General features: G+C 42.6%; 2 protein-coding genes across 3 annotated transcripts in view; one reads left to right on the forward strand and one right to left on the reverse strand.

Annotated features, from left to right (window-relative positions):
* The window catches only part of ppme1.S (protein phosphatase methylesterase 1 S homeolog), a 34,766-nt gene extending 19,330 nt beyond the window's left edge, over positions 1-15,436 (reverse strand). The window contains exons 1-3 of one of the 2 annotated variants that reach the window (XM_041584644.1): positions 15,280-15,436; positions 12,055-12,153; positions 466-559 (exon numbers count right to left, since the gene is read on the reverse strand). In XM_041584644.1, coding sequence (XP_041440578.1) covers positions 466-559; positions 12,055-12,149 — 189 coding nt within the window. In that variant the 5' untranslated portion in view covers positions 12,150-12,153; positions 15,280-15,436. Of the gene's footprint in view, positions 1-465; positions 560-12,054; positions 12,154-13,937; positions 13,970-15,279 lie in introns of those variants that run through there. The other variant, XM_041584643.1, reaches the window with a different exon arrangement.
* A 341-nt stretch (positions 15,437-15,777) lies between these two features.
* c2cd3.S (C2 calcium-dependent domain containing 3 S homeolog) overlaps positions 15,778-25,854 on the forward strand; it is a 51,315-nt gene continuing 41,238 nt past the window's right edge. Inside the window, exons 1-9 of the mRNA XM_018250436.2 lie at positions 15,778-15,994; positions 17,478-17,747; positions 17,862-18,019; positions 18,996-19,216; positions 20,826-21,019; positions 21,344-21,476; positions 22,313-22,471; positions 23,252-23,396; positions 25,161-25,315. Of these exons, the coding sequence (XP_018105925.1) occupies positions 15,943-15,994; positions 17,478-17,747; positions 17,862-18,019; positions 18,996-19,216; positions 20,826-21,019; positions 21,344-21,476; positions 22,313-22,471; positions 23,252-23,396; positions 25,161-25,315 (1,487 nt within the window). The 5' untranslated portion in view covers positions 15,778-15,942. The remainder of the gene's footprint in view (positions 15,995-17,477; positions 17,748-17,861; positions 18,020-18,995; positions 19,217-20,825; positions 21,020-21,343; positions 21,477-22,312; positions 22,472-23,251; positions 23,397-25,160; positions 25,316-25,854) is intronic.

The raw sequence follows: 25,854 nt of genomic DNA on the forward strand, positions 1-25,854 counted from the left end.
AATATGTATGTCTTTTTATTATTTTCATGTCTGTGTTGTATGATTTGTTATAAAAATGCAAAAATAAAAACTTTTTTTTAAAAAAAGCAGAAGAACATCAGAGCAGCCTCTTTCTTTCTCCTGACAACTTCCTTGACTACTTGGTGGTCAGACTGGTGGGAAACTGACCAGCAGGTGGCGCTGTTGTAACAAAATTCATTCATATTAACAGTACATGTATCCCTTAATATCTTGGAATAAAAACAAAATAAATAATGAATGTAAATTACAAAAGTGCTTAGAATAGCTCCCTCATCAATTTTACATTCACTGATTTTACATTCACTTATTTTAAAGGTTTACTTATCCTTTAATGGAGTTCAACTCCCTACATGCTTCAAAATATAATCACGGTTTCAAGGTTAAGAAACAGGGCTTTAGGGTATTTCACGGACAAGGTCAGTGGTACAGAGGCTGAAAGGATATGGCTTTGCCTGTTTCGCTTTCCACCACAACATCTTCCATGGATTCGAAGTACTGACTCCAAGGTACAGGGGAGAAGTCCCGCTTCCTGCCTGGCCTGAAACACAGAAATATATTCGTTAAAGGAACATTAATCATAAATGTCTGGGGAGTAGGCAAATAAATATACAGTATAGAATATCCCACAGTCTGCACAAACAGTTGTCAAAAACGTAGTTTATACACAGCAATGAAAATATACACGTCAACGATTTTCTAATGGGGCTATTGACATGAAATTGACACCAGATGTCGGTAACACCCACATGTACAAAGATCTCAAAACAAATAAGTCCATAAATGAAGTTATGTGTAATAAAGTAAAATGACAAGGGGAATAAGTATTGATCACATGAAGAAAATGAGGTGCAAAAAGTGCATGGAAAGCCAAGAAACCTGCTGAATTGTGTCCGTAATTAGAAATCAATCCTGTCCCCTATCAGTGCAAATTAATATCAGTTGGTTTAGTCCTAATATAGAGATACCAAGGTATCTCACAAGCAGCATCTCATGATGGAGAAAACAGGATTTTTTGATACTCACCGTTAAATCCTTTTCTCTGTAGTCGATAGGGGGACACAGGGACTCTTGGGGTTTAAGCTCCACCCTCCAGGAGGCAGGACACTATTAATAAAATTAAAATTAAGGGGGCGTGCCCATATAGTGGCTTAACCCCACATGCTGTAGCATTCCTTCAGTTGGTACCAAAGAGACTGCTGAAAGATAAACTGTATCAATACTCAACTTGCAAACCAGTAAATCAGGAAAACGTTTCCATAAGACCAAGTGGTCAACATTTCGCTCAGGGTTGGGAAGCCATGTGTCCCCCTATCGACTACAGAGAAAATGATTTAACGGTGAGTATCAAAAAATCCTGTTTTCTCTGTCGTCTAAAGGGGGACACAGGGACTCTTGGGGACTTAACAAAGCAGCCCCAGACAGCAGGGTGGGAGCGAATTCAGATAAGCTAAAGACACGTTACTGTACCACAGTGTGTAGTACTTTGCGGCCGAAAGCGGCTTCCGCTGATGAGAACGTGTCCAGTCTGTAGAATTTAGTGAATGTATGAACCGAAGACCAGGTGGCTGCTCTGCAGATCTGGTCCAAGGAGGCCGAGTTGCGCCAAGCCCAGGAAGCACCCAAGGATCGTGTGGAGTGAGCTCGAACATTGGCAGGAGGAGTTCTGCCCTTAGCTAGGTAGGCTCGTCTGATGGTTTCTCTGATCCAACGTGCGATGGTAGTCTTGGAAGCTGACAGGCCCCTCCGAGGCCCGGACGGAATGACAAAAAGGGCTTGAGAGCGCCGATATGATTTAGAACGGTCAAGGTACCAGCGAAGTGCTCTGACCACATCCAGACTGTGAAATCTCCGTTCCTTGTCATTCTTGGGTTCTGGAACCACAATCTCCTGGTTCACGTGAAACGATGACACGACCTTAGGCAGGAAGGAAGGCACAGTCCTCAGGACTGCCTTGTCCCTATGGAAAACCAGCAGAGACGGATCACAAGATAAGGCACCTATTTCCGATACCCTGCGAGCAGATGAAATGGCAACAAGGAAGGCAGTTTTCCAGGTAAGCCACTGTTCAGAGACGACACCCAGAGGTTCGAAGGGAGGGTCAAGGAGAGCCTCCAAAACGAGGTTGAGATCCCATCCAGGGACTGGTGATCGATAAGGTGGAACGATATGTTGTACTCCCTGTAGGAAGGTGCGGACTGAATCTTCTAGGGCTAGACGAGACTGGAAAAGGACAGAGAGGGCAGATACTTGGACCTTCAAGGAACTGAGCTTCAGACCGAGTCGAAAACCTCGCTGTAGAAAGGATAAGATCCTGGGAATATTGCATTCATGGAAGGAAAACTTTGATTCCTCGCACCAGTTCCAGTAGCTGCGCCAGACCCTGTGGTAGGCTTTAGAAGACGTAGCTTTGCGCGACTTCAGCATAGTGGCAATCACATAGTCCGCTATACCTTTACGTCTCCAGATGGCCGCCTCAACAGCCATCCCGTCAAAGCGAACAGTCCCGGATTGTGGTGTAATATGGGACCCTGCTGGAGAAGATCGCTCCTGGGAGGGAGGCGAACTGGTTGAGCTATGGACATGTCCTGAAGATCCGTAAACCACGTTCTCCTGGGCCAATACGGAGCTATCACTATGACCGTCGCGCAGGATTGCTTGATTTTCTTCAGAACCCGAGGAAGCATTGGAAACGGAGGGAAGACGTAAGCCAGGTTGAAACTCCAGACTTGTGTCATGGCGTCCACCCCCAGCGCCGTCGGATCCCAAAAACGGGCGTAAAAGGCTGGAACTTTGCGGTTGGCTCTGGATGCCATGAGGTCGACTTGAGGACGTCTCCACCTTTTCACTAGGTCTGTGAACACTGCGGGATGAAGTTCCCATTCTCCCGGATCCAGCTGGTTCCGACTGAGAAAGTCTGCTTGCGTGTTGTCCACTCCCGGAATATGTATGGCAGATATCCTGACTGAGCTGAGCTCTGCCCAGGCTAGGATTTGTACCACCTCCGCTAGGGATGCTTTGCTGCGGGTACCTCCTTGTCTGTTGATGTACGCGACAGTTGTGGAGTTGTCGCTTTGTACTCGGACGGACTTGGCTTTGAGTAGGGGAGACCAATGTCTTAGGGCAAGCTTGACTGCCCGAAGCTCCAGGACGTTGATGTGTAGCCTCGTTTCTGTGGGAGACCAACGGCCTTGTACTGACGAGTTGTTCCACGTGGCACCCCACCCGAGGAGACTTGCGTCTGTCGTTATCACGGTCCAGTCCGGAGTTGCCCAGGACTGGCCCGTCGTCAGATTGTGGTGGTTCAGCCACCAGAGGAGTGACTCCCGTGTTGTTTGCTGTAGAAGAATCCGTTGGGACAGGGGACCCCCTTTCCATCCCGACAGAACGTTGGCCTGTAGAGGTCTTAAATGTATTTGAGCAAAGGGAACCGCTTCGATGGACGAGACCATCAGACCGAGTACCTTCATTGCGAGGTGGACTGTGGGGTGCCGGTCTTGAAGGAGGAGATTGACTTGCGCTCTGATCTTCCTCTGCTTGTCCAGGGGCAGCGAGACACGTTGAGACAGTGTATCGAATTGGAGACCCAGGAATAGCATTTGGTGACTGGGTGTCATGCTGGATTTGTTCCAGTTGATGGTCCACCCGAAACTCTGAAGCAGCGATATCGCTTGTTGCATGTCCCTTCTGCTCTTCTCTAGTGTTGGGGCCTTCAGGAGAAGGTCGTCCAGGTAAGGAGTGATCGAGATTCCGTGGAGTCGTAGGGTTGCTGCCGTCACTGACATGAGTTTGGTGAACACTCTGGGGGCAGAGGAGAGGCCGAATGGGAGTGCCACAAATTGGTAATGGAGATTTCGGAATGCGAATCTGAGAAAACGATGGTGAGGAGGCCAGATTGGAATGTGGAGATACGCGTCCTTGATGTCGAGGGACATCATCAGTTGACCTGGTTCCATTCCTCGGATGACTGACCTGAGAGTTTCCATTTTGAACCGGACAGATCGTATGTGTTTGTTGAGGAATTTCAGGTCCAATACTGGTCGGAAGGACCCGTCCTTCTTTGGAACCAGGAACAGATTGGAGTAAAATCCGCAAAATGTTTCTGACGGGGGAACTGGAATGATCACTCCATTCTGTTCCATGTTCGTAATGCAGTCCAAGAAGGCTCGGCCCTTGGCTGGGTTTGAGGGGACTCTGGACATGAGAAATTTTCTGGGAGGAAGAGAAGCAAAGTCCAGGTGGTAGCCCTCGGAAACGATTTCGGTTACCCAAGCGTCTGACGAGTATCGTGTCCACACCTCCCGGAATCTCAGCAATCGTCCCCCTAGCGGTTGCAGTGACCCCGGAGGGGGTGACCCGTCATCCTGAAGTGGCCTTGTCGGCTGGGGACTTGTTGTGGAATTTGTTGTTCTTCCATGATGGCCGTCCCTTGTCGTTTGGTTTAGAGCGAAACTGAGAACGTTGGGGAGGACTGTGCCGTCTGCAAAAACGTCCGGTGTGGCCGCGAAAGGACCGACCGCGCCTGGAGGAAGTCGTGGGTCTTGACTTGCTTTGGGGGAGGAAGGTGCTCTTCCCTCCCGTGGCCTGTGAGATTATCTTTTCGAGCTCCTCACCAAAAAGTCGCTGTCCCTTGAAGGGTAGTGAGGTAAGGGACTTCTTGGAACTGACATCCGCAGACCAGTTCTTCAGCCAGAGCGTTCTGCGTGCTGCGACGGAGAGCGCTGATGTGCGGGCGGTAATCTGTGCTGTATCCAGGGAAGCGTCGCACAAGTAAGCTGCCGCCTCCGCGAGGGACTGTGCGGAAGGCAGGATGTCAGCTCTGGGGATGCCATCTTGAATATCAGCAACGAGGGATTCTCCTTGAAGCAGGACACTTTTAAAACTGAAGGAATGCTACAGCATGTGGGGTTAAGCCACTATATGGGCACGCCCCCTTAATTTTAATTTTATTAATAGTGTCCTGCCTCCTGGAGGGTGGATCTTAAACCCCAAGAGTCCCTGTGTCCCCCTTTAGACGACAGAGAAAAGCAAAGAGATCTCTCAACCTTATTGTTGTAAAAAACATACTGATGCCATTGGTTACAGACGGATTTCTAAACTTCTGAGTGTTCCGGTGACACTGTTGGGGCCAGAATCCGGAAGTGGAAAGAACATTATTTCACCCTAAACCGGCCACGACCAGGTGAATCTCCTCACAAAATTTCTGACAGAGACAAAAGAATAATCAGAAGAGTTGCCCAGGAGCCAAGGATCACTGGTGGAGCTTCAGAAAGACCTTGAATGAGTAAATACAGTTGTTTCATGAACTCAACCAACATGGCCTCTATGTACCCTCACCCCCACAACATTTGGACAAGCCAATGAAATTCAAGGAGAATATAGTCTGGTCAGATGAGACCAAAAGTGAACTGTTTGGATGTCATTGCGCCATGTTTGGAGGAGAAATGGCACTGCACATCACCCCAAAATCACCACCATAGCAACAGAAAATAAAGCTGCTGAGTGACTTGAATCCAATTGAAAACTGATGAAAAGAACTGAAGATCAGAGTTCATAGAAGAGGCCCCTGGAACCTTCAAGATCTGAAGACCATTAGTGTGGAAGAATGGGCCAAATCCCCCCTGAGCAATGCGACTAGTTTCTCGATACAGGAGTCCTGAAGCTCATTACCAACAAAGGCTTTTCTACTATTAAATACATTTCACTAAGCTCCCAGGGCAGGAACTAGGGGTAGGCAGAAGAGGCAGCTACCTCTTCTGCCTACTCCTATACCGGACCTGACACTAGACTTGCACTCAACAATGCCCTTGCCACGCATGCGTGTGCGAAAGCTGTTGCTGCGCATGCGAGAGCTAGTGCAAGAGCTCCGCTGCGGCTCATGCCCGTAAGACAGGGATGGGGGGGCGAGCTGGTCGGCCAGGACCGCCTCTGCCCTGTCCAGGAGGCACTTAAAGACTTGAAAAGGTGTTTAACTTTCCAGTAGCAACCAGATCTGAAAGGTTCCTCCTGCTGTAAAGCCCTTAAAGGAGACAAACTCTAAAAATTAATGTGACTAAAAATGTCCTATTTTATATAGTGAACTTATTGCACGAGGCTAAAGTTTGAGCTTGTCAATAGCAGCAATGATCCAGGACTTCAAACTTGTCACAGGGGGTCACCATCTTGGAAAGTGTCTGTGACACGCACATGCTCAGTGGGCTCTGATTGGCTGTTGAGAAGCTAAGCTTAGGGCTCGTCACTAATTATCCAGCAGAAAATGAGCTTCCCTGGCTGTAATATAAGCTGATGCTACAGGTTTGCTGATTATTCAATTCTGATGCTAATTGCACTGGTTTCTGTGCTGCCATGTAGTAATTATGTGTATTAATTACTAATCAGCCTTATATTGTGACATTTCTATTCTATGTGTACTGTATATTGTGAGTGGCTCCCTAAGCTCAGAAAGTGACAGCAGCACAGAGCATGTGCAGTGAATCAGCAGAAAAGAAGATGGGGAGCTAAATTTCGACTTTAGGAATATGTGGTCTACAGAACTGGCACTTGGAGAAATTCAGTGTGCCGCTGGTTGATCTGAGGCTGAACAGCAACAGACTGTTGTGAAAGCTTGAAACATACACTACATGTATAAACATAATTGAATTGCAATTTTAATACATTTATATTATGACATTTTGCCTCATTTGTATATTTTACATTTAATAGGAGCATCCAACCGCATCCCCCTTCAGTCAATTTAGTGAGTTGTGGATCCCCATGATAAAGATTATCGAGCTGGAGAAATGTGACAGAAATGTCGCAGCTATTTGTGCAGTCACGTTGCACCCACCCCATATGCTGTTCTCTCTTCCTGCCAATATCCCTTCTGTCCTTTGATTTCCCATCTGCTTTAATGAAAATTTCTATTTCTAGAGACTAATGTCTACACTATTTGTTATATAACAGGATGACTGGGGAACTGGCAGCTATGCTCTCAATCTCAGCAAGGCCTTGCCTTGCTGAGATTGAGAGCATAGCTGCCAGTTCCCCAGTCATCCTGTTATATTGTCCAGAAGTGAGTACCGCTAGACTGTGGGTGAAGGACAGCATATGAATATGTCTGAGGATTCTATCCCTTCAACTGCGACTATGTTTGCATATGATGAAGGATGGAAGGATTCTAAGCAAAATTGATGCAGTAAATCTGCTTTCAACGCAAGACATTGCTACTACAGATACAGAGAAGGATCTGTTTAACTTACGACGAAAAGGAAATACACACCAGTCTGCATGTAAGTTCTCTGGCTGAATATATCAAAGTTAAAAGAATTCCCCGAGGTCTAAGACTTGACATTAAACCTAATTTATGTGCAGAAAAAAATTTTCTGCAACAACGCTGGCATGAAATATGCAATAAATGTAGCCATTAACCGTTGAAACACTTACTGAAAAGCTGGTGGATATCCGCACTGAAGTCCAGAAATATAAAGAACAGCTACTATTAGAGAAAGGCAAGGATCAAGCGGAGAAAGTGATCAGCGAACAGGAGCGTGCATTGGCCAAATTACGCGAGACTATTATCCTCCGAAAGCGCAACAAGTTCGAAAGAGACGCGCGTGACTACAGAGAGGGCCGTGAATACACGTGGCAAGAAGACAGGAACAGCCAGCATACACAGCCAGGCAAGTATAGTCCACGCTATAGACGAACGGATCGAGCAGAAAGAAGACCTTAGGCTTCAAATGACATCGCACAGCCCCAGTACCGGCGCAAACAGCGTTATAGAACCCCACGGCAGGGCACATCACGCGCACAGACGGAGCCAACATCCAGCAGCGAAGAATGCTCTGCCTCATCTTCCCAATCCTCTGCACCTTTTTTAGGAGTTGCGGCACCCCAGGACACGATGGGTATACTACGCAACCAAAAGCCACAGAACACCAGGGAGCAATACCCAACGAGGAATCGCAAGGCAACAAGGTAAATCACCTTGTGGTAAATTTATCCTCCTATGAACTAGACAAGTATGAAATACAAGTACTTAATAAGGGTCTAGGTTTTGTACCAACACATAACCCTGAATTCGTGACCTGGGAAATTGACTTCCAAAAGTTTCTAAGGAATATTAAATTAAAATTACATTTTGGTACACTTGGGGCTGCCAGCAGTATTAAAGCTACTAACCCAGTAGAAGTGTTTAATGGGTTAAAAAATACTAGCACTTTTGTACCTGAAGTAAATAATGAATTCTTGTCTGCTTTTGAAAAAATCGTTACACATGAGGTGAAACAGGTTTGGGAAAAAAATGCAACCAAGGGGTGCAGGACAAATCTTACTTATAAGGAGAAATCGGGGCTTCAAAAACTCAAAACAAATGAGTCAATTGTTATACGTAAAGCTGATAAAGGTGGGGCAATTGTATTACTGAATAAGGACTCTTATTTACAGGAGGCCTATAAACAACTTAATATGCCAGGCCATTATGAGAAAATAGATATTGATCCCACTCTCAATATAAAAAAAGAGGTTGAATTGATGGTCTCACAAGCAGCCGAGAATGGCCTTATTCCAAATCATGTAAAAGATTTCCTTTGTAAAGAACATCCGCGCATACCTGTGCTATACCTGCTACCTAAGATTCACAAGTCCTTAGAGAACCCGCCAGGCAGACCTATAGTTTCTGGAATAGATTCCGTACTAGAACCTCTTTCCAAGTTTGTGGATAAGTTTCTACAGCCCTTGGTTGCCAATATTCCTACCTGCCTGATTGACACCACAGATTTACTTTGTAAATTAAGGGATCTTGGGAAAATAAGTACCAATGCTAAATTGTATAGTATTGACATACAGAGCCTCTACACATCTATCCCGCAAGAAGAGGGTATACGATATGTGGAGGAAGCATTATTAGAAACTAATGTCTCTCATCAACTACTGTATTTTATCATTGATTGTTTGTCGGTAGTCTTAAAGAAAAATTATTTTAGATTCTCTGGGGAATTCTATTGGCAAAGACAGGGGACGTCGATGGGTGCAGCCGTCGCTCCATCATTTGCCAATATTTTTGTCCACAGAATCGAGAAGCAATTATTTTTGACAGCACCATATTTACAGCACATACTGGGATATTATAGGTTTGTGGATGATATCCTCATATTGTGGGAAGGCTCAGACTCTGCCTTTATGGAAATGGTTAACAAAGCAAATGAGGCACACCCTACTATTAAGTTCACCACTGAGCAGGGGGGGCAGAGCATCAACTTCCTTGATGTTACCATAACTGTAAGTGATGGTAACATTAGTACAAATCTGTATCGTAAACCCACTGAGAAAAACAATATCTTGCATGCTTCTAGTTTCCATGCCCCTAAAGTAATGAGAGCAATCCCTAAGGGCCAGTTTATAAGGGCACGTAGGATTACTTCTGAAGAGGCCAACTATTCCCTTGCAGCAAATACCCTTAAACATAGATTTATCGAACGAGGTTATAAACCTAAAAATATTGAAAACTGCGTCAGGGAAGTAGGCACAATACCTAGGAAAGAACTTCTGACTTATAAAGCTAGAGACAGAAGGGATGTCTTTCCATTTGTAAGCCAATACAGTGCCAAGAGCAAAGATACAGAACGTATAATCCATAAATATTGGCCATTGGTATTACAGGAAAAAACACTAAGGAGTTCCCTGACAAAACCTCCAATATTTAGCTACAACAAAGGAAGGTGTCTTCGAGATATATTGTGCCCATCGGAAGTTAACCCACCCCGTATACTGGGTACCCAGAGATTTTTGGGTCAACCTAAAGTGGGAACATTTGCCTGTCTAAACTGCAATTGCTGCTCCGCTATCATCAAAGGAGAAACCTTGCAACATCCAGCAAATGGTACTCCTGTTAAGCTAAATCACTTTGCTACATGTGACACAAGCTATGTGATCTATATGCTAAAATGTCCCTGTGGGCTTGCATATATTGGTCAAACCATAAGAGCAGTTAAGACCCGCATAAAGGGAATATAAGGAATTTTAAAAAAGGAGCAACTACCGACACGACAGTATCTAGACACTTTAATACTGCCAACCATAACCAGTCCCAGTTAAGATGGGCTATACTTGAAGTTGTTAACCCAATGCAAAGAGGAGGCAATCAGAGAAAAAAATTGTCACAGAGGGAGGCATACTGGATTAAAAAATTGGATACTCTCTATCCAAAAGGCATGAATGATAGCTGGAGTGTCAAATGTTTCCTATAACTACATTGTTGCATCCCTTATCTCTATTTTGTGTAAACGATGATTGATAACTTTTTAACTTTTTTATAGCCCATCGAGACGTTTTTTAGATACATTTGTAATTTATTCTCCCTTGAAACAAACTTGATTTGTTTCCTTGCAGATAACAGAATTACTGAGCCCAAGATAGTTACATTATATGTACAACTAGTGGTAAGAATATTGGGTAATCCTTCTATGTAAAATAGACATGTGATCTTGTTGTTTTAGTGGTAGGCCTAGAAATGGGCAGTTCCTTTTGTGTTCATTAGCATATCAGCACTTTAGTGAAACACTATGTAGATACAACCTTTGTGCAATACTTATGTAAATTTCGTAACCTTGGAATGAAGTCAAAAGACCATTTGGACTGTTTTTGTACTATTTTTACATTTTTATTGATTTTATGAGCACATATTGTGATGACATCAGCACTGTATCACGGTTGAACTATAATAACGATGCAAAAAGGCTATTATATATATTTTTATTAACTTAAATTATGACGACATGAGCACTATGCCACTTTTGATTGACATATGATGTTTTATGATCTCACTTCCTGTTTTACACCTTAAAAGTTTGTTCACATAATGATTTGTACACTTGATAAAGGGCTTTGGGCCCGAAACATGTTGTGTGCAATAAAGAACACTTAGCAGCAAGTTCTGCCTCTTCGTTTGCTTTCTCTCAGCTCTCTTGTTGATTTGCATATACACTATTTGTTATACGAGGATTGGTGACATTATGGGATTAGCATTATGCTGTTAGATGTTATTCATGTATCTCATTCGTCTCTGCTTCAGCAACCCTGAGCCTTCAGAGGCCCATTTATCAAAGGTCGATATTCGAATTCATGTGAATTTTTTTTTTTTAACTCAACTATACTCACAATTCGATTGGGAGGTTATTTAAAGGGGAACTATCGCGAAAATGAAAATTTAATATAAGCTTCATCATACTGAAATGGGAAACTTTTTAAATACAATCAAATTAAAAATTCTGCATCCAATATATCTTATAGGGGGGCTCCTTTCTTAGCAGTTGTATTAGAGCTCACTCAAATAGCTGATTCCAGTACAAACAAAGTCTAACAAAATAACTGCCTTTTGCACAAATCCTGCATGTAGAGAGACGATGTCTGGTGAGTTTAATAGAGTGAGCTCTAATACATCTGCTAGAAAAGGAGCCCCCTATAACATATATTGGATCTAACTGTCAGTGAATATCTGACACCCAACTGCTGCATGAAGAGAGAATGAAGAGAAACCGATGCTGAGAGAGGAATATTGAAAATAAACTTGATTATTTCCGAAACAATGCAGAATTTTTAATTCATTGTATTTAGAAAAATTCTTATTTCCATATACTGGAGCTTATATTACATTTTCATTTTCGCGATAGTAATGAAAACGTCTCATATTCGATCGAGTAGTTATGTCCAAAAAAAATTTAATTGCATTTGAATCGTATTCGACAAAAAACTGGAATGTCAGCAAGGCTAATAACATCTCCAAATGGCTCAAAAGACCTCTGTCATTGACTTGTACATGAACTTGGCAGGTTTTAGGTGACGAATATTCGAATACTGTTTCCATGGTCGCGTGGTGATAAATCTCACATTCAAATTTAAATTCGAACACGGGGATTAACATCAGAATGTGTGAATTTTGACACCAAAAGAAATTCGGAATTCTAATCTACTAATCGACCCTTAATAAATGTGCCCCTTAATGTCTTCTAAAACAGTTTTCCTGATCAAAAAACATTTCAAAAGATCTGGGCCACTTACCCCATCCTCATTTTAGATCCAGACTGAAGCCCCCCGGGCATTGTGGGTCGTGGTGGTAACCCCCCCATGTGGAGATGCTTTTCCAAGGCAGACATGGTTCTGTGCAGAAAAGAAATCATGGAAATAATTATCACAGGGTGTGAGAATAAAAAGCAGGCTGCTGATTGGCTGTCATCTTTAGGGTAGGACTTCACGATGCGAGAGGAGCCGACACGTCGCAATGAGACAAAATGCATGTTCTAAAGAAAAAGGAAGTGAAGGAGAAATCGCAGGTTAGAATTACATTTAACCGACTGATGGATGAAAACGCAGCGCGTCGGCTCCTCTCGCATCATGAAGTCCTACCCCTACAAAGCATAGCCTGTGACACTGAGTACAGCTATCATCTACCCCCCTCCATAGAGGAGAGGCACATCCCAGAAAATTAGATGGAAATGGTACTAGTATGGGACCCTTTATCCAGAATGCTTTGGACCTGGGGTTTTCCGGATAATGGATCTTTCCATTATTTAGATCTTCATACCTAAAGTCTACTAGAATACCATGAAAACATTAAATAAACCCAATATGCTGTTTTCTTCCAATAAGGATTCATTATCCAGAATCCCATTATCCAAAAAGCTCAGAATTAAAGAATGGCCTCCCATTTTATCCAATTTAAAAAAACAAAAAACAAAAACAGATTTCCTTTTTCTGTGCAATAATAAAACAGTAACTTGTACTTGATCCCAACTAAGATATAATTAATCCTTATTGGAAGCAAAACCAACCTGTCGGATTTATTTAATATTTACATGATTTTCTAGTTGACCATGTATGAAGATCCAAATTCGGAAAGATCCATTATCCGGAAAACCCCAGTTCCCAAGCATTCTGGATAACACGTCCCTTACCTGTATCTTAGGTGGGATCAAGTACAAACTTCCGTTTTATTATTACAGAGAAAAAGGAAATCAATTTTAAAAATCCAGATTATTCAATTACAACGGAGTCTATAGGAGAGGACCTTTCTGTAATTCTGAGCTTTCTGGGTAATGGGTTTCCAGATAACGGATCCTACACCTGTACAAGGAAATGGCAAGTGACAGGGCTAAGAGAAATAGGGAGATTTCTCTCACAATAAACAATAAATCATTCAGCAGTGAATCAACGTCCTACCAGGCCCCTCTTAAAACCCAGTCACTCTGGCTCCGCCCCACCCCTTCGATGGTTACCGATGTTCCCCACCAGCTCTAAATTAGGAGATTAAAGGGAAACTCCACTCAAAAACTCTTTTGCTGCCTAACAAAAGAAAACACAGTTCTAAGTAACGTTCCACTACACATTAATCAACTTACATGTAAATGTAATTACGATTCTGATCCTTGAAACATTGTCACTTCTCCTCCACCTCTGTTAATCAGCTACATTTTTTCAGGAGTCAGAATCAGCAGTATAAATAGCCAGATAGACATGGTGTTCAATATACATTCCCACTATATATATATATATATATATATATATATATATATATATATATATATATATATATATATATATATATATATATATATATATATATATATATATATATATAATCATTACATTGTTTTGGGGTGCAGTACAGATTTAATAAAATATTCACTCATATGCTGCTAAATTACTAGTACAACTGTATCAAGGACTGTACCCCTGGGCAAAGAGAAAAAGTGGGTTATGTGAGTCTTTCTACCCGCATACACTACAGTGAGAGTTTATTTGCCCTAAGTTGGTATCCCCAACCTTTGGATGCTGTGAGCGACACTCAGAAGTAAAAGGAGTTGGGGAGCAACACTAGTATGAAAAATGTTCTTGGGGTGCCAAATAAGGGCTGTTATTGACCATTTGGTGGATTGTCAACCTACATAAGACTCTGTGCCATGGATTAGAGTCCTGCAGTGGGTTGGGTACCCTGCGGGTTGTGGGTCAGTGGTTCTGCGGGTAGCGGGTCTTCTCAATAACAATTTTTACTCCTTTTTTCTGATCACGCCTTCTTCCAATGATGTCACTTCCGGTTTACAATGTCAGCACTTCTTGCTGGTCGGTGGGTTCCGGATAAGGTACTTGCGGGTCGGGTTGCGGGTCCAAGTGGATAAAAATGAGGGTTGCGGATTGCAGGTACGGGCTCCAAAAAATGGGCCCGCGCAGGACTCTACCATGGAACCACCTGACTGTATCCTCTGCTGATATTAATCACAGTTAGGGTTGCCACAATTTCCTAAATTTTTTTACCGGCTGGTTGGGGGCGGGGAAAAAAGCTCTGGGCCATGACATGAAAGGGGGCGTGGCTGCATCGCAGAGATTTCAAGAAGGAGAACAAAAGTTAAGTCACCAGGGGATTGGGGGTGGGCCGAGGGGTCTTTTTAAGGGTAATACAAATTTACTGGCAGCTACAAATTCACAACTCTCTCTCCCCAGTGCAATAATGCAATAGAAAGTCCTTCTTGTTGGATTCAGTGTCCCAATACATCTTCTCTTCCTCTCTGTTTCTTACTGCAGGACATTCCCCTAATCAATACTCCCTCCTGCTACTCTACACTCCCCTTGCACTACAATACACCCAACAACCCCCCTATCAATACAATACCCACAACATTCCCATTACCAAACACCCTACAACCCCCATTACCAGGCCCAGATGTGTGGAGAGGCCACACACGCTGCCCAACCTCACCCACATTGGTTCACAAACACTGGGGATGAGCAGGAGATACAATAGTTTTATAAATGTCCCGTGCACCAGTCCCCATTGCTCTGGTCCGGACGATGAAAATTTGAGAGAATGGAAGAGAGGGGACGGGGCGATGAATGTCAGTGGGCCTAGGGGTGCCCCTATGTAAATCCAGCCCTGCCCATTACAATACCCCTCCCCCATTACAACACTCCATTCCCACTATATTACACCACAACAAGCAGCTTCCAGCTCAACCAGAGCCCTTGTCCCCCCAGCTGCCCTGCTGCACAGTAACCCCATTAAATAACAACAAAACACTGAGACAAAGTAGCACAGTAACTCAAGCCCCACACAAGCTTTCCTATACAATAAGTACAAGTGTAACACACTGCACTAACCCACAACTACACAATAACCCCCTCCCCATTACAGCTCCTCCCACAATTCCCAGCTGCAACTCCCTGCCAGCCCCTCCTCTCAGTGCAGCCTCCCGGGCACCTCTCTGACACACACAGCCCGGGCCCCATACTCACCCTAGCGGCGCCTCCCCTCGGGGCCACAGCTCACCAGCCAAAGGGGGTTTCCGAGGTGACAGTCGGACCCACCGGATGTGAGGTCATAACGCGGGGAGTTGTGGGGATTGCAGTCCGGAAGTCGAGGTGGTCGCTGTCAATGAACTTTATTAGTAACGGACACGTGACATTGTATCATTCACTTCAGTGGAGCGCGTCCGTGTTTTCTCAGCCGCAGGGACATGTAGTAAAAGGGCTCATCCCAAGCAACTTTCCAGTTTGTCTTCGTTGTTTCTTTTTAATAGGTTTGAAATGATTTGCCTTGTTCTTCTGACTGTTCCCAGTTTCGAAATGGGGGTCAGTGAGCTGATCTAAAAACGAATGCTGTGTAAGGCTGCGCGTGTATTGTCATTGAGTTCTCATGTTGTTACACTGGACTCTCCCCTCCCCCCATGCGTTCCAATAGGCGCACAGATCCAGCGTCTCTAATCTCACGTCACGCACCAACTGTCACACGATTGTACCGAACGGTTTCCCAGAACGCATTGCGCGAGGCTGAACACTCTCTCTTGATTGGTTGAGTTTGCCGGAAGAGGAAGTTTTCTCTCCGTTACCTGGAAACCCAAGGGAAGCTTCTTTATGGCGGCAGTGGGAAACTGACATGAAACCAGGGAGAGGGGCAGAATGAAGAGTCGGAGAGTGAAGAGCGCCCGGCCGGGGAAAGGTCGAAGTAAAGGTACCGGGGGTTATAGGGGGAGACCCACCCGCTGTATTTCCACATCTATAGCTGACATTCCTCTGTAGCAACAACTGCTGTGTCACTAAACTAGAGATCTCTCAGCTTTAGGCAGTTGTGTGTAAGTTACTGGGGTTACTGGGAGTTCACTCGGGGGTTTAGGGAGTTGTGTGTAAGTAACTGGGGTTACTGGGAGGTTACTCCGGGGTTTAGGGAGTTGTGTTCAAGTAACAGGGGTTACTGAGAGGTTACACAGGTGTTTAGGGAGTTGTGTGTAAGTAACAGGGGTTACTAAAAGGTTACACAGGGGTTTAGGGAGTTGTGTGTAAGTAACAGGGGTTACTAAAAGGTTACACAGGGGTTTAGGGAGTTGTGTGTAAGTAACAGGGGTTACTAAAAGGTTACACAGGGGTTTAGGGAGTTGTTTGTAACTAACAGGGGTTACTGGGAGTTCACTCAGGGGTTGAGGGAGTTGTGTGTAGGCAACAGGGGTTACTGGGAGTTCACTCAAGGATTTAGGGAGTTGTGTGTAAGCTGCAGGGAGTAGTGGGCATTTTCTCTGGGATTTGGGGAGTTGTTTGTAAGCAGCAGGGGATATAAGAGAGAAACAGCAGACATTAAAGTGATGCTGGTTGTTGGGGTTGCACTTGGTTTTTGTCTTTGATTTTGAGAGTTTTGCTTACCCAACAGGAGAATATTTGTAAGGTGTGCTGTACCTCTTTTTCGGCTGTTGACAGGTTTGATCTCTCGAAGACAACATTTGTACTTCTGACAGCCGATGCTGGGAGTTTTAGTTCCGCAGTACATCTTGGTTCCCTTTCAGAGATGATAGGAGTTGTGTAACCAATGTACTTCAGCTTGGGGAAGATCAGAACATTGGTTAATTAACATACAGGGAATGTTGGGGGTTGTAGTCCACAGTGTACCTGGTTGTGTGTTAGGGGTGCCAGGGTTTGTACCTTCCGTGTATTCTGCCTGGAGGTAATGAGAGTTCCTTCATCAAGACACAGATTAAGGTCAGGATTGGGGAGAGATGTACAACAGCTTTATGGTTGGAGTGCTACTGTACCCCTGCCAATTGATGCTATAAATATTTAGGATTCGGGATTTTCCTGTTATTTTGCTAATTTGCACGTGCAAGTTAAGATTCCTTTTAGGATTAGTACAGTTAATTTGTAGTGGTTGTGGCATTAGACAAATTCTACCCTCTGGCTTTTGTGTATCTCAGATTTACGTAGCGCCAACATATTCCTTATCATATGCAAAGATTATACATCATTTCTTTGAGCCCCTGCTGCAGTGGAGCTTACAATCTGTGCACCCAGTTTTATCCGAAGCCTATTAACCTGGCTGTATGTATTTGGGGTGTGGGAGGAAAGCAGGGTACCCGGAGGAAGCCACTCTTTTGGGAAGGTTCTCAGAATGAAAGTGCTACACGTGCAGCCACAAGGCTAATGGCTTTCCCTTCATAATTATTTGTCAGGAGTCACAGACGTTAGCCCATCCAGCAGTCTCCCTCCGCTTGTAGAAGGCCAGGTCCGCAGTTTTCTGCAGGTGACAGTTAGTAAAATCTTGTGGACTGTGCCCAAGCCCCCACTATCTGTCCTGGTGAGACTCCGCTGGTGGGGAGAGACATCCAATGGCACCATTTTTCGTCCTCGCGACTCTTCGCAGACTGAGCAAAAAGGATTAAAGACAACAACTCGCTACGCTGTCCGATGTGGCCCCAAGCAGTTCACCTCCTATCTGACAGGTATTATCCCCGCTCCAAATGCTCCCCTTGTCTTTTCTCATTTCCGACCCCTAGCAAGTTCTTTGGATTTGGTGCTGAGCAGTAATCTATCTTGCCTTCTCTTATTCCCCACAGACATGGGCATGCTTGTATTTGAGGTCATGACAAAGCTCGATCACTTTCCTATTGGCCGTGCCCAGATCAGTGGCATTGCACAGCTCTCGTTGGCACATCCAATCAGCGGATTCTTCACAATTGTTTCCCCGACATCCGAGAAACTTGGAGAACTGCAGGTATGCCCGTTTTGTTTTCATAGCCTTGCAGCAAGGGCAGTGGTTTTCAAAACGTAACTTTAATGTGTTAAAGGAACAGTTCAGTGTAAAAATAAAAACTGAGTACATAGATAGTATGTGCAAAATAAAAATGTTTCTAATATAGTTAGTTAGCCAAAAATGTAATGTATAAAGACTGGAGTGACTGGGTGTGTAACATAATAGCCAGAACACTACTTCCTGCTTTTCAGCTCTCTAAAGCTGGCCATAGATATTGAGATTTTTAAAAGATCCGATCCTCATCGTGAGACCACGATTTTCTCGGAAGATCGTACAAATTGTCCATCAACTAAAATTACCGATTTGCCAGGAAAACAAAGGGGAGCTGCCTGCTTGGCCCTGCAAACATAGATACATTGCACTGGGACCGACAAAGATTTTTTAACTTGGCCGATCAATTTCCTGACAGATGTTGGCCGAAAAATCGTAAGATGTACGATCGTTCGAATCCCACTAACCGCACGATAATTTCGAAGGATTGGTCTTCGCTAAAATCGGTCGTTCGCCAACAAGAATCATAGCGTCTATGGGAGCTTAACTCTGAGTTAGTCAGTGACTATAAGGGGTCCCACATGGGACATAACTGTTCAGTGTGTCTGCAATTGATCCTCAGCATTCAGATTCAAAAGTAACAGCTATGTACTATGTGCCCCCCCCTCAAGTCACTGATTGGTTACTGCCTGGTAACCAGTGGAAACCAAGAGCGCTGTAAAGCAGGAAGAAGTGTTCTGTTATGTTACACATCCAGTTACTCCAGCCTTATTACATTTTTTGCTAACTAACTATATTAGAAATGTTTTTATTTTACACAGCCTATCTATTTACCCTATTTTTATACTGAACAATTCCTTTAAGGAGGTAGTCTCGGTTTGTACTGAAAGATGCAGCTTATAATGTATTCGTACTTTATTCTAACCTAACATTGCTTCCTTTTAAGGTGTCCGTGCAACTGGAACCCCTGTCTGAGACCTATGATAGCAGCAGCTCTGCCCATAATACAGATATCAGTTTTGACCATGCCGCGTCTCGATCAGAATCCTACGGAAAAGCTCTGACTAGCCACCCCACTGCCCTGAATGATCCACCACAGCCAATCAGATTGAGCTCCGCAGACAGGAGGGAGTCTGAGAGCAGCAGCAGCAGGGTCACTACACCCAGGTAACACAATTCTGTGAAGGCAACACAGTCACAATGAATCCTCATTCATAGATATTTCATGATTTTCACATACATAAATAAATATTAGTTGTGAAAAAATATTAAAAAGTCCAGTGGTTTTTTTAAAATAGTGCTTAGGAGTTTCTTGTTGCTTTTGGTGCAGCCTTGCATTGAAGTGATCTGGATACTGGCCATACATGATTTGGAAGGGAAGTTTGGCCTTTTTTAACCATTGTGACCACCTGGGCATGTCAAGGGGCTGTTTAGACGAATATGGGATATAATGGAATGCAATAAGCTTGCCTAAGAGCAGTAACCCATAGCAACCAATCCACAGGTAGAATGTATTGGTCTCTGCTCCTGGGAAAACTTAGTGCTTTTCATTACATATGAGGAAATGTATTAGAAATGTCAGTACTAAAAGGAGAACTTTTGCAAAAATTAAAATTTTATATGAGCTTCTTCATACAGAAATAAGTATTTTTTTTTTTTTTTTAAATGCAATTAATTGAAATTCTGTAGTGTTTCTGAAATAAAGTTTATTTTCACTATTCCTCTCTCAGCATCTGTTTCTCCTGTGTTCATGTAGCAGTTGGGTGTCAGATGAATGATTCAATATATCTTATAGGGGGGGCTTCCTTTTGCCTAGACGATGTATTAGCGCTCACTCTATTAAAATCCCCAGACATCATGTCGCTCTACATGCAGAATTTGTGCAAAAGGCAGTTATTTTGTTATATAATAGAAAATCATAGAAAGCATGGACTTTTTGAAATATAAGGACAAGCTTACCGCTTTCCACAAGGGGTCTGGGTGTTCATGCTCATGCTCCAAACCCTCAGCAGGGGAGGAAATACGTATAAAAACCTAAAAAATAGAGCTGGCACCATTCCGACACCCCAAAAATATTAATGAATTAAGTAGAATCCAGGAGTCTCAAAATATTAGTAAAGTAGTACAAAAATCTTTTACATCTTGTATAAAAAAAATAATTGCCTAACGCTTTTTGTGTCCCCACGGGACACTTAATCATAGGCTGATGACCTTTGGGGTGTCGGAAAGGCGCCAGCTCTATTTTTTTAGGTTTTTGTATGCAGTTATTTTGTTTGTACTGGAATCCGTTATTTGAGTGAGCTCTAATACATCTGCTAGGAAAGGAGCCCCCCTATAAGATATATTGGATCTAACTGTCAGTGAATATCTGACACCCAACTGCTGCATGAAGAGAGAATGAAGAGAAACAGATGCTGAGAGAGGAATAGTGAAAATAAACTTGATTTTTTCAGAAACATTACAGAACATTTAATTGATTGTATTTAGAAAGTTTCTTATTTCAATACGATGAAGCTTTTATAAAATCTTCATTTTCACAATAGTTCCCCTTTAACATACATAAGTTAAGGAATCCACTTCAAGCACAAACTGCACATGTATTAACTTCATCTAAAAGAGCTTTGTGTTTCTAAATCCTGCAGGCTGTTTGTAGCACCATTCTGGTAATTTCTCCTGCTACTTCACGTCTCCTCTTGTATGTGTTATAATATAATATCTGTTGAATTACTTCCCTGCAGCTGCATGGGGTTAGATTGAAATTCAGTCTGTTTTTTAGGGGCAGAGATCATTTATACTTCCAAGAAAATGTAGACCCTGGCCAAAACTCCTACAAAGGGTCTCAAGAGCATGTGAACAGAGAGCAAGGTAATATGGGGGTTCATTCCAGCAAACAGATCTGTTCGGAAGGAACTGCAGGGAAGGATGCATCAACAGTTACCTCTGGGCCTGCAACCAAAGACTTACTGTCAGGTGAGAATGGGACAGAGTGCAGTAAATTGCACAGTTCTGCATTACCAGCCTTCCAAATAATGTTCACATGATTTTGAATTTGAATGCCAAAAGTATTTCAGCTTGTTTATTTATTTTTTATGGCCTACACAAACATTGCCAGCATGTGTATTCCATTGTACAAAGCAGTAACTTACCCATAAGTTTGGAAATGGTATGCACAAAAGGATACTGTAAAAGCAAGCAAACATAGACGTTGCTCTGTACTCAGTTCAGCATAAACGGTGATTTAAGCTTGCAGGTAGCAGTTACATTTTAAATCTGTATTACTATTATCTCTCGTAGCACTGCTGGATCAAGGAAGCAAGCTGAGGGATGCCATGGTTGTTTCTGCTTTGAAATCCAGTCCCGACCTAGTCCGTGACCCAGCTATAATGCTACCCCCTGCACTTATTAATTACAGCTTATCACAAGCCAGGTAAGAAAGATGGGCGGGACATGCTTGTTAACACAGATTAGTCATACCTATGGGGCTGAAGGTGGATGTAGTCTGCTCTTTGTTATTTACATATGTGTTTTAATCGCCAGTAAATTGTCCCATAAGCTAATAACCTGACAAAAAGAAATAATGATAAACCTTAAAACTGCCTTGTAAATTTAACGTGGTTAGGAATATACAGGGTGGAGGATCAAAAGGGATCTTTAAGGGATTCTGCCATGATTTTTATGTTGTAGTTTCTAAATTACACTGTTTACACAGCAACGAATTCACTCTACAATAAAATTAATTCCTGTGTATTTTTGTAGTTGTAATATTGGTGTGTAGTTGCATTTCAGGTAATTTTGCCTGGTCATGTGCTTCCAGAAAGAGCCAGCACTTTAGGATGGAACTGCTTTCTGGCAGGCTGCTGTTTTTCCTACTCAATGTAACTGTATGTGTCTCAGTGGGACCTGGATTTTACTATTGAGTGTTGTTCTTAGATCTACCAGGCAGCTGTTATCTTGTGTTAGGGAGCTGTTATCTGGTTATCTTGCCATTGTTCTGTTGTTAGGCTGCTGGGGAGGGATGGAGGGGGTGATATCACTCAACTTGCAGTACAGCAGTAAAGAGTGACTGAAGTTTATCAGAGCACAAGTCACATGGCTGGGGGCAGCTGGGAAACTGACAGTATGTCTAGCCCCATGTCAGATTTCAAAATTAAATATAAAAAAAATCTCTTGCTCTTTTGAGAAACTGTTTCCAGTGCAGAATTCTGCTGGAGCAGCATTTGAAAAAAAACATTTTTTCCCATGACCGTATCCCTTATCTTGTAGGGCCGCTTCTGAGGTTCAGTCTTCCACATTAATGCAGAATCTGCTAAACCGTCGACAATTTCCCCACAGTAGGGATATTCTGCTCCAAGCTGAAGACAGTTTCATTGCTGATACGGAGACACCCAGTGATGCCAAAGCGATAGAGCTGCTCCTTGGCAGGTAGGATTCCATTTATTAGAATGTGTCACTATCACATCTAGAGCTTAAGCTGCTTCTATATCTGTGTGATGATTATTATCAGACATCATGTAGGAGCAGCATGTGGCTTTGTGTCTCCTGCTTTATGGTTCCCAGATATTTGGATACTTTAAAGGGACAGCATAAACCTAATTTCAACACCAATGAATAGGACGTGTGTCATTGTTTTAATAAAGAAGTATTTTTTGTGTGTTTTATTTCTGGAACTAAAGGAAATAATGAAGCCAGTTTAATTTTGGAACTTCCTGGTTCTGACAAGTAGAGGAGTAATTACCAGTGAACTGAGAAGCCCTCTAAGAATGAGCTGCTCAAAGGCTGTAGTTTAGGGCACTGGCCGACGGGGAGATTTGTTGACCGCAATTATTTGTGCATGACCCTGGGCAACAAATCTCCCAAAAATGCGTCTCCAATGGAAATAACTGAAATCACTAGTGGTAAAACCTACATATCACAAAGTCTTCAGAAGAATGAAGCGATGCAATGGTTTTACCACCGGCGATTTTCAGTTGTTTCCAATGGAGATGTACATTGTTGTTATTTTTACAGGGCCAATGAATTCTGCAAACCTGTACACAAAAGGAATTTCAATCGTTCTTCATTGCAGATTGTAATCTTATTTGTTTACCATGTGTAACACTCTACATATAAATATGCATACACAGCAGTCATCAGGAGTCCTAGATGGTGTACAGGGATTATTACTAAACCTTTATCCTGCTTTTCCTTCTCACTTCTACCTAGCTCTGTTTTATCACCTGGACGTTACTGGGATGGGACTGGGTCACCTCCAGAATCCATGTCTGGAAGTGATTTCTACAATGAAAGTGAATTAAATGATCCACTGTATGACCAGAGCCTGCTGGAGAATCTTTTCTATAAAGCACCTGTAAGGGTTTTTTTTTTTTTATCCAATCGTATATCATCCTGTTGTGTTTTTTTAGATTCCAGAGGGCTCATTTACTAATTGCAGCAGGGTGCACGTTTTGTATTTTATATCCTGTCACACCACATAGGTCTTTGAGCTTCACAATAAACAGTTTACAGAACAATATATGTTGCTTTTCAGTAGCATGTAGTGAGATATAAATTGCTTGTGAGCAGTGGTAGTCTGGTCAACACATTTGCATTCCCCTATTTATAAACTGTTGGGTCAGGCAGCTCTTGCCAGTGATAAGTTCTGTGACCATGTAAAGGCACAAGGCTGCAGGCTGAGTTATACAGGGAACTCTGAGTATCACTCATGTATTATAAGGGATAATGTACCCCCTACTGTAAATGATAAGGATATTAGAAGTCACTGAGGGGTTGTTCTGTGACCATATAAAGACACAAGGCTGCAGGCTGAGTTATACAGGGAACTCTGAGTATCACTCATGTATTATAAGGGATAATGTACCGCCTACTGTAAATGATAAGGATATTAGAAGTCACTGAGGGGTTGTTCTGTGACCATATAAAGGCACAAGGCTGCAGGCTGAGTTATACAGGGAACTCTGAGTATCACTCATGTATTATAAGGGATAATGTACCCCTACTGTAAATGATAAGGATATTAGAAGTCACTGAGGGGTTGTTCTGTGACCATATAAAGGCACAAGGCTGCAGGCTGAGTTATACAGGGAACTCTGAGTATCACTCATGTATTATAAGGGATAATGTACCCCCTACTGTAAATGATAAGGATATTAGAAGTCACTGAGGGGTTGTTCTGTGACCATATAAAGGCACAAGGCTGCAGGCTGAGTTATACAGGGAACTCTGAGTATCACTCATGTATTATAAGGGATAATGTACCCCCTACTGTAAATGATAGGGATATTAGAAGCCACTGAGGGGTTGTTCTGTGACCATATAAAGGCACAAGGCTGCAGGCTGAGTTGTGCAGGTCAGGGAACTTTGAGGTGAATTATAGCATTCTCATATTTTATAATACTGTGAATAGTGTCATGTTATATAATACATGAGTTTTAATGGGTCAGTAAAGAGATATCTAATCGGTAAGATCGGTCATGTATATCTGCACACATGTTGGATAAATACTTTCCTTATACAGGTATAGGATCCCTTATCCGGAAACCCGATATCCAGAATGCTCTGAATTACGGAATGGCTGTCTTCCATAGACTCCATTTTATCCAAATAATCCAAATTTTTAAAAATGATTTCCTTTTTCTGTGTAATAATAAAACAGTCGCTTGTATTTGATCCCAACTAAGATAATTAATCCTTATTGGAAGCAAAACCAGCCTATTGGGTTTATTTAGTGTTTACATGAATTTCTAGTAGACTTAAGGCATGAAAACCCAAATTTTGGAAAGATCTGTTATCCGGAAAAATCCAGCTCCCGAGCATTCTGGATAACAGGTCCCAGACCTGTATAACATAAGCCTGTTCCTGCCAAGTATTAAGTTACTGGTCAGGCAAATATAATCTATACATGCGTACAAAGTATTTGCAAATTTTCAGACTCCAGTAACCCTGTATTTATTGAATTTTATTTTTTAAATAATAGTTGGTATGTTGAGCCTTTTTTATAATGAAAAGGGGATATTGTTAAATGCTAATGTACAAACATTTCAACTGATATTACAGTTCTGTCTATTAATAATTCCTGCAAATAATGGTTTTGTTTTTGTATTTTGTGAAAAAGTCGGACAGCAGCGATTTAATGAGCGATGATGAAAATGCCAAATCACAAAATAAGAAAATCAAAACTGCCCGAGATCGAGGGTTTCCTCAGGACCAGTCTGCAGATAAAGAAGATGCCAAACAAACAAAAGGGAAAAATTCATTGCGGGATTCTCGGTAAGTTTGGATTTCACGTTACTGCTTTATTCACTTTCTACATGTGCTACATGTGCTACATGTGCTACATATGTTACAATTGATAAACCACTTTCTGATAGTCGGGGAAATGTTAGTAAAACTGCATTCCCCAGTTTTTAGCAAATGTGGGTTAAAAAAGGTGATTATTTTCAAATTTGCACATACTGCAGCACCAGTTTGCTATATGAGCACTGCAGTGTTACCTTCGTTTTGTGTTGTTTTTATAATGATTTTAAGATATTCTTATTTTCAGTTACTGGATACTAGGGATGCACCAAATCCAGGATTCGTTTCGGGATACTGCCTTTTTCAGCAGGATTCGGCCCGAATCCTTCTGCCTGGTCGAACTTGAATCCCAATTTGCATATGCACATTAGGGGCGGGAGGGAAATTGCGTGACTTTTTGTCACAAAACAAGGAAGTAAAAAATGTTTTTCCCTTCCCATCCCTAATTTGCATATGCAAATTAGGATTTGGTTTGGTATTCGGCCAAATCTTTCACAAAGGATTTGGGGGGT

Source organism: Xenopus laevis, chromosome 2S (genome assembly GCF_017654675.1).
Source record: "Xenopus laevis strain J_2021 chromosome 2S, Xenopus_laevis_v10.1, whole genome shotgun sequence".
Taxonomy (NCBI): domain Eukaryota; kingdom Metazoa; phylum Chordata; class Amphibia; order Anura; family Pipidae; genus Xenopus; species Xenopus laevis.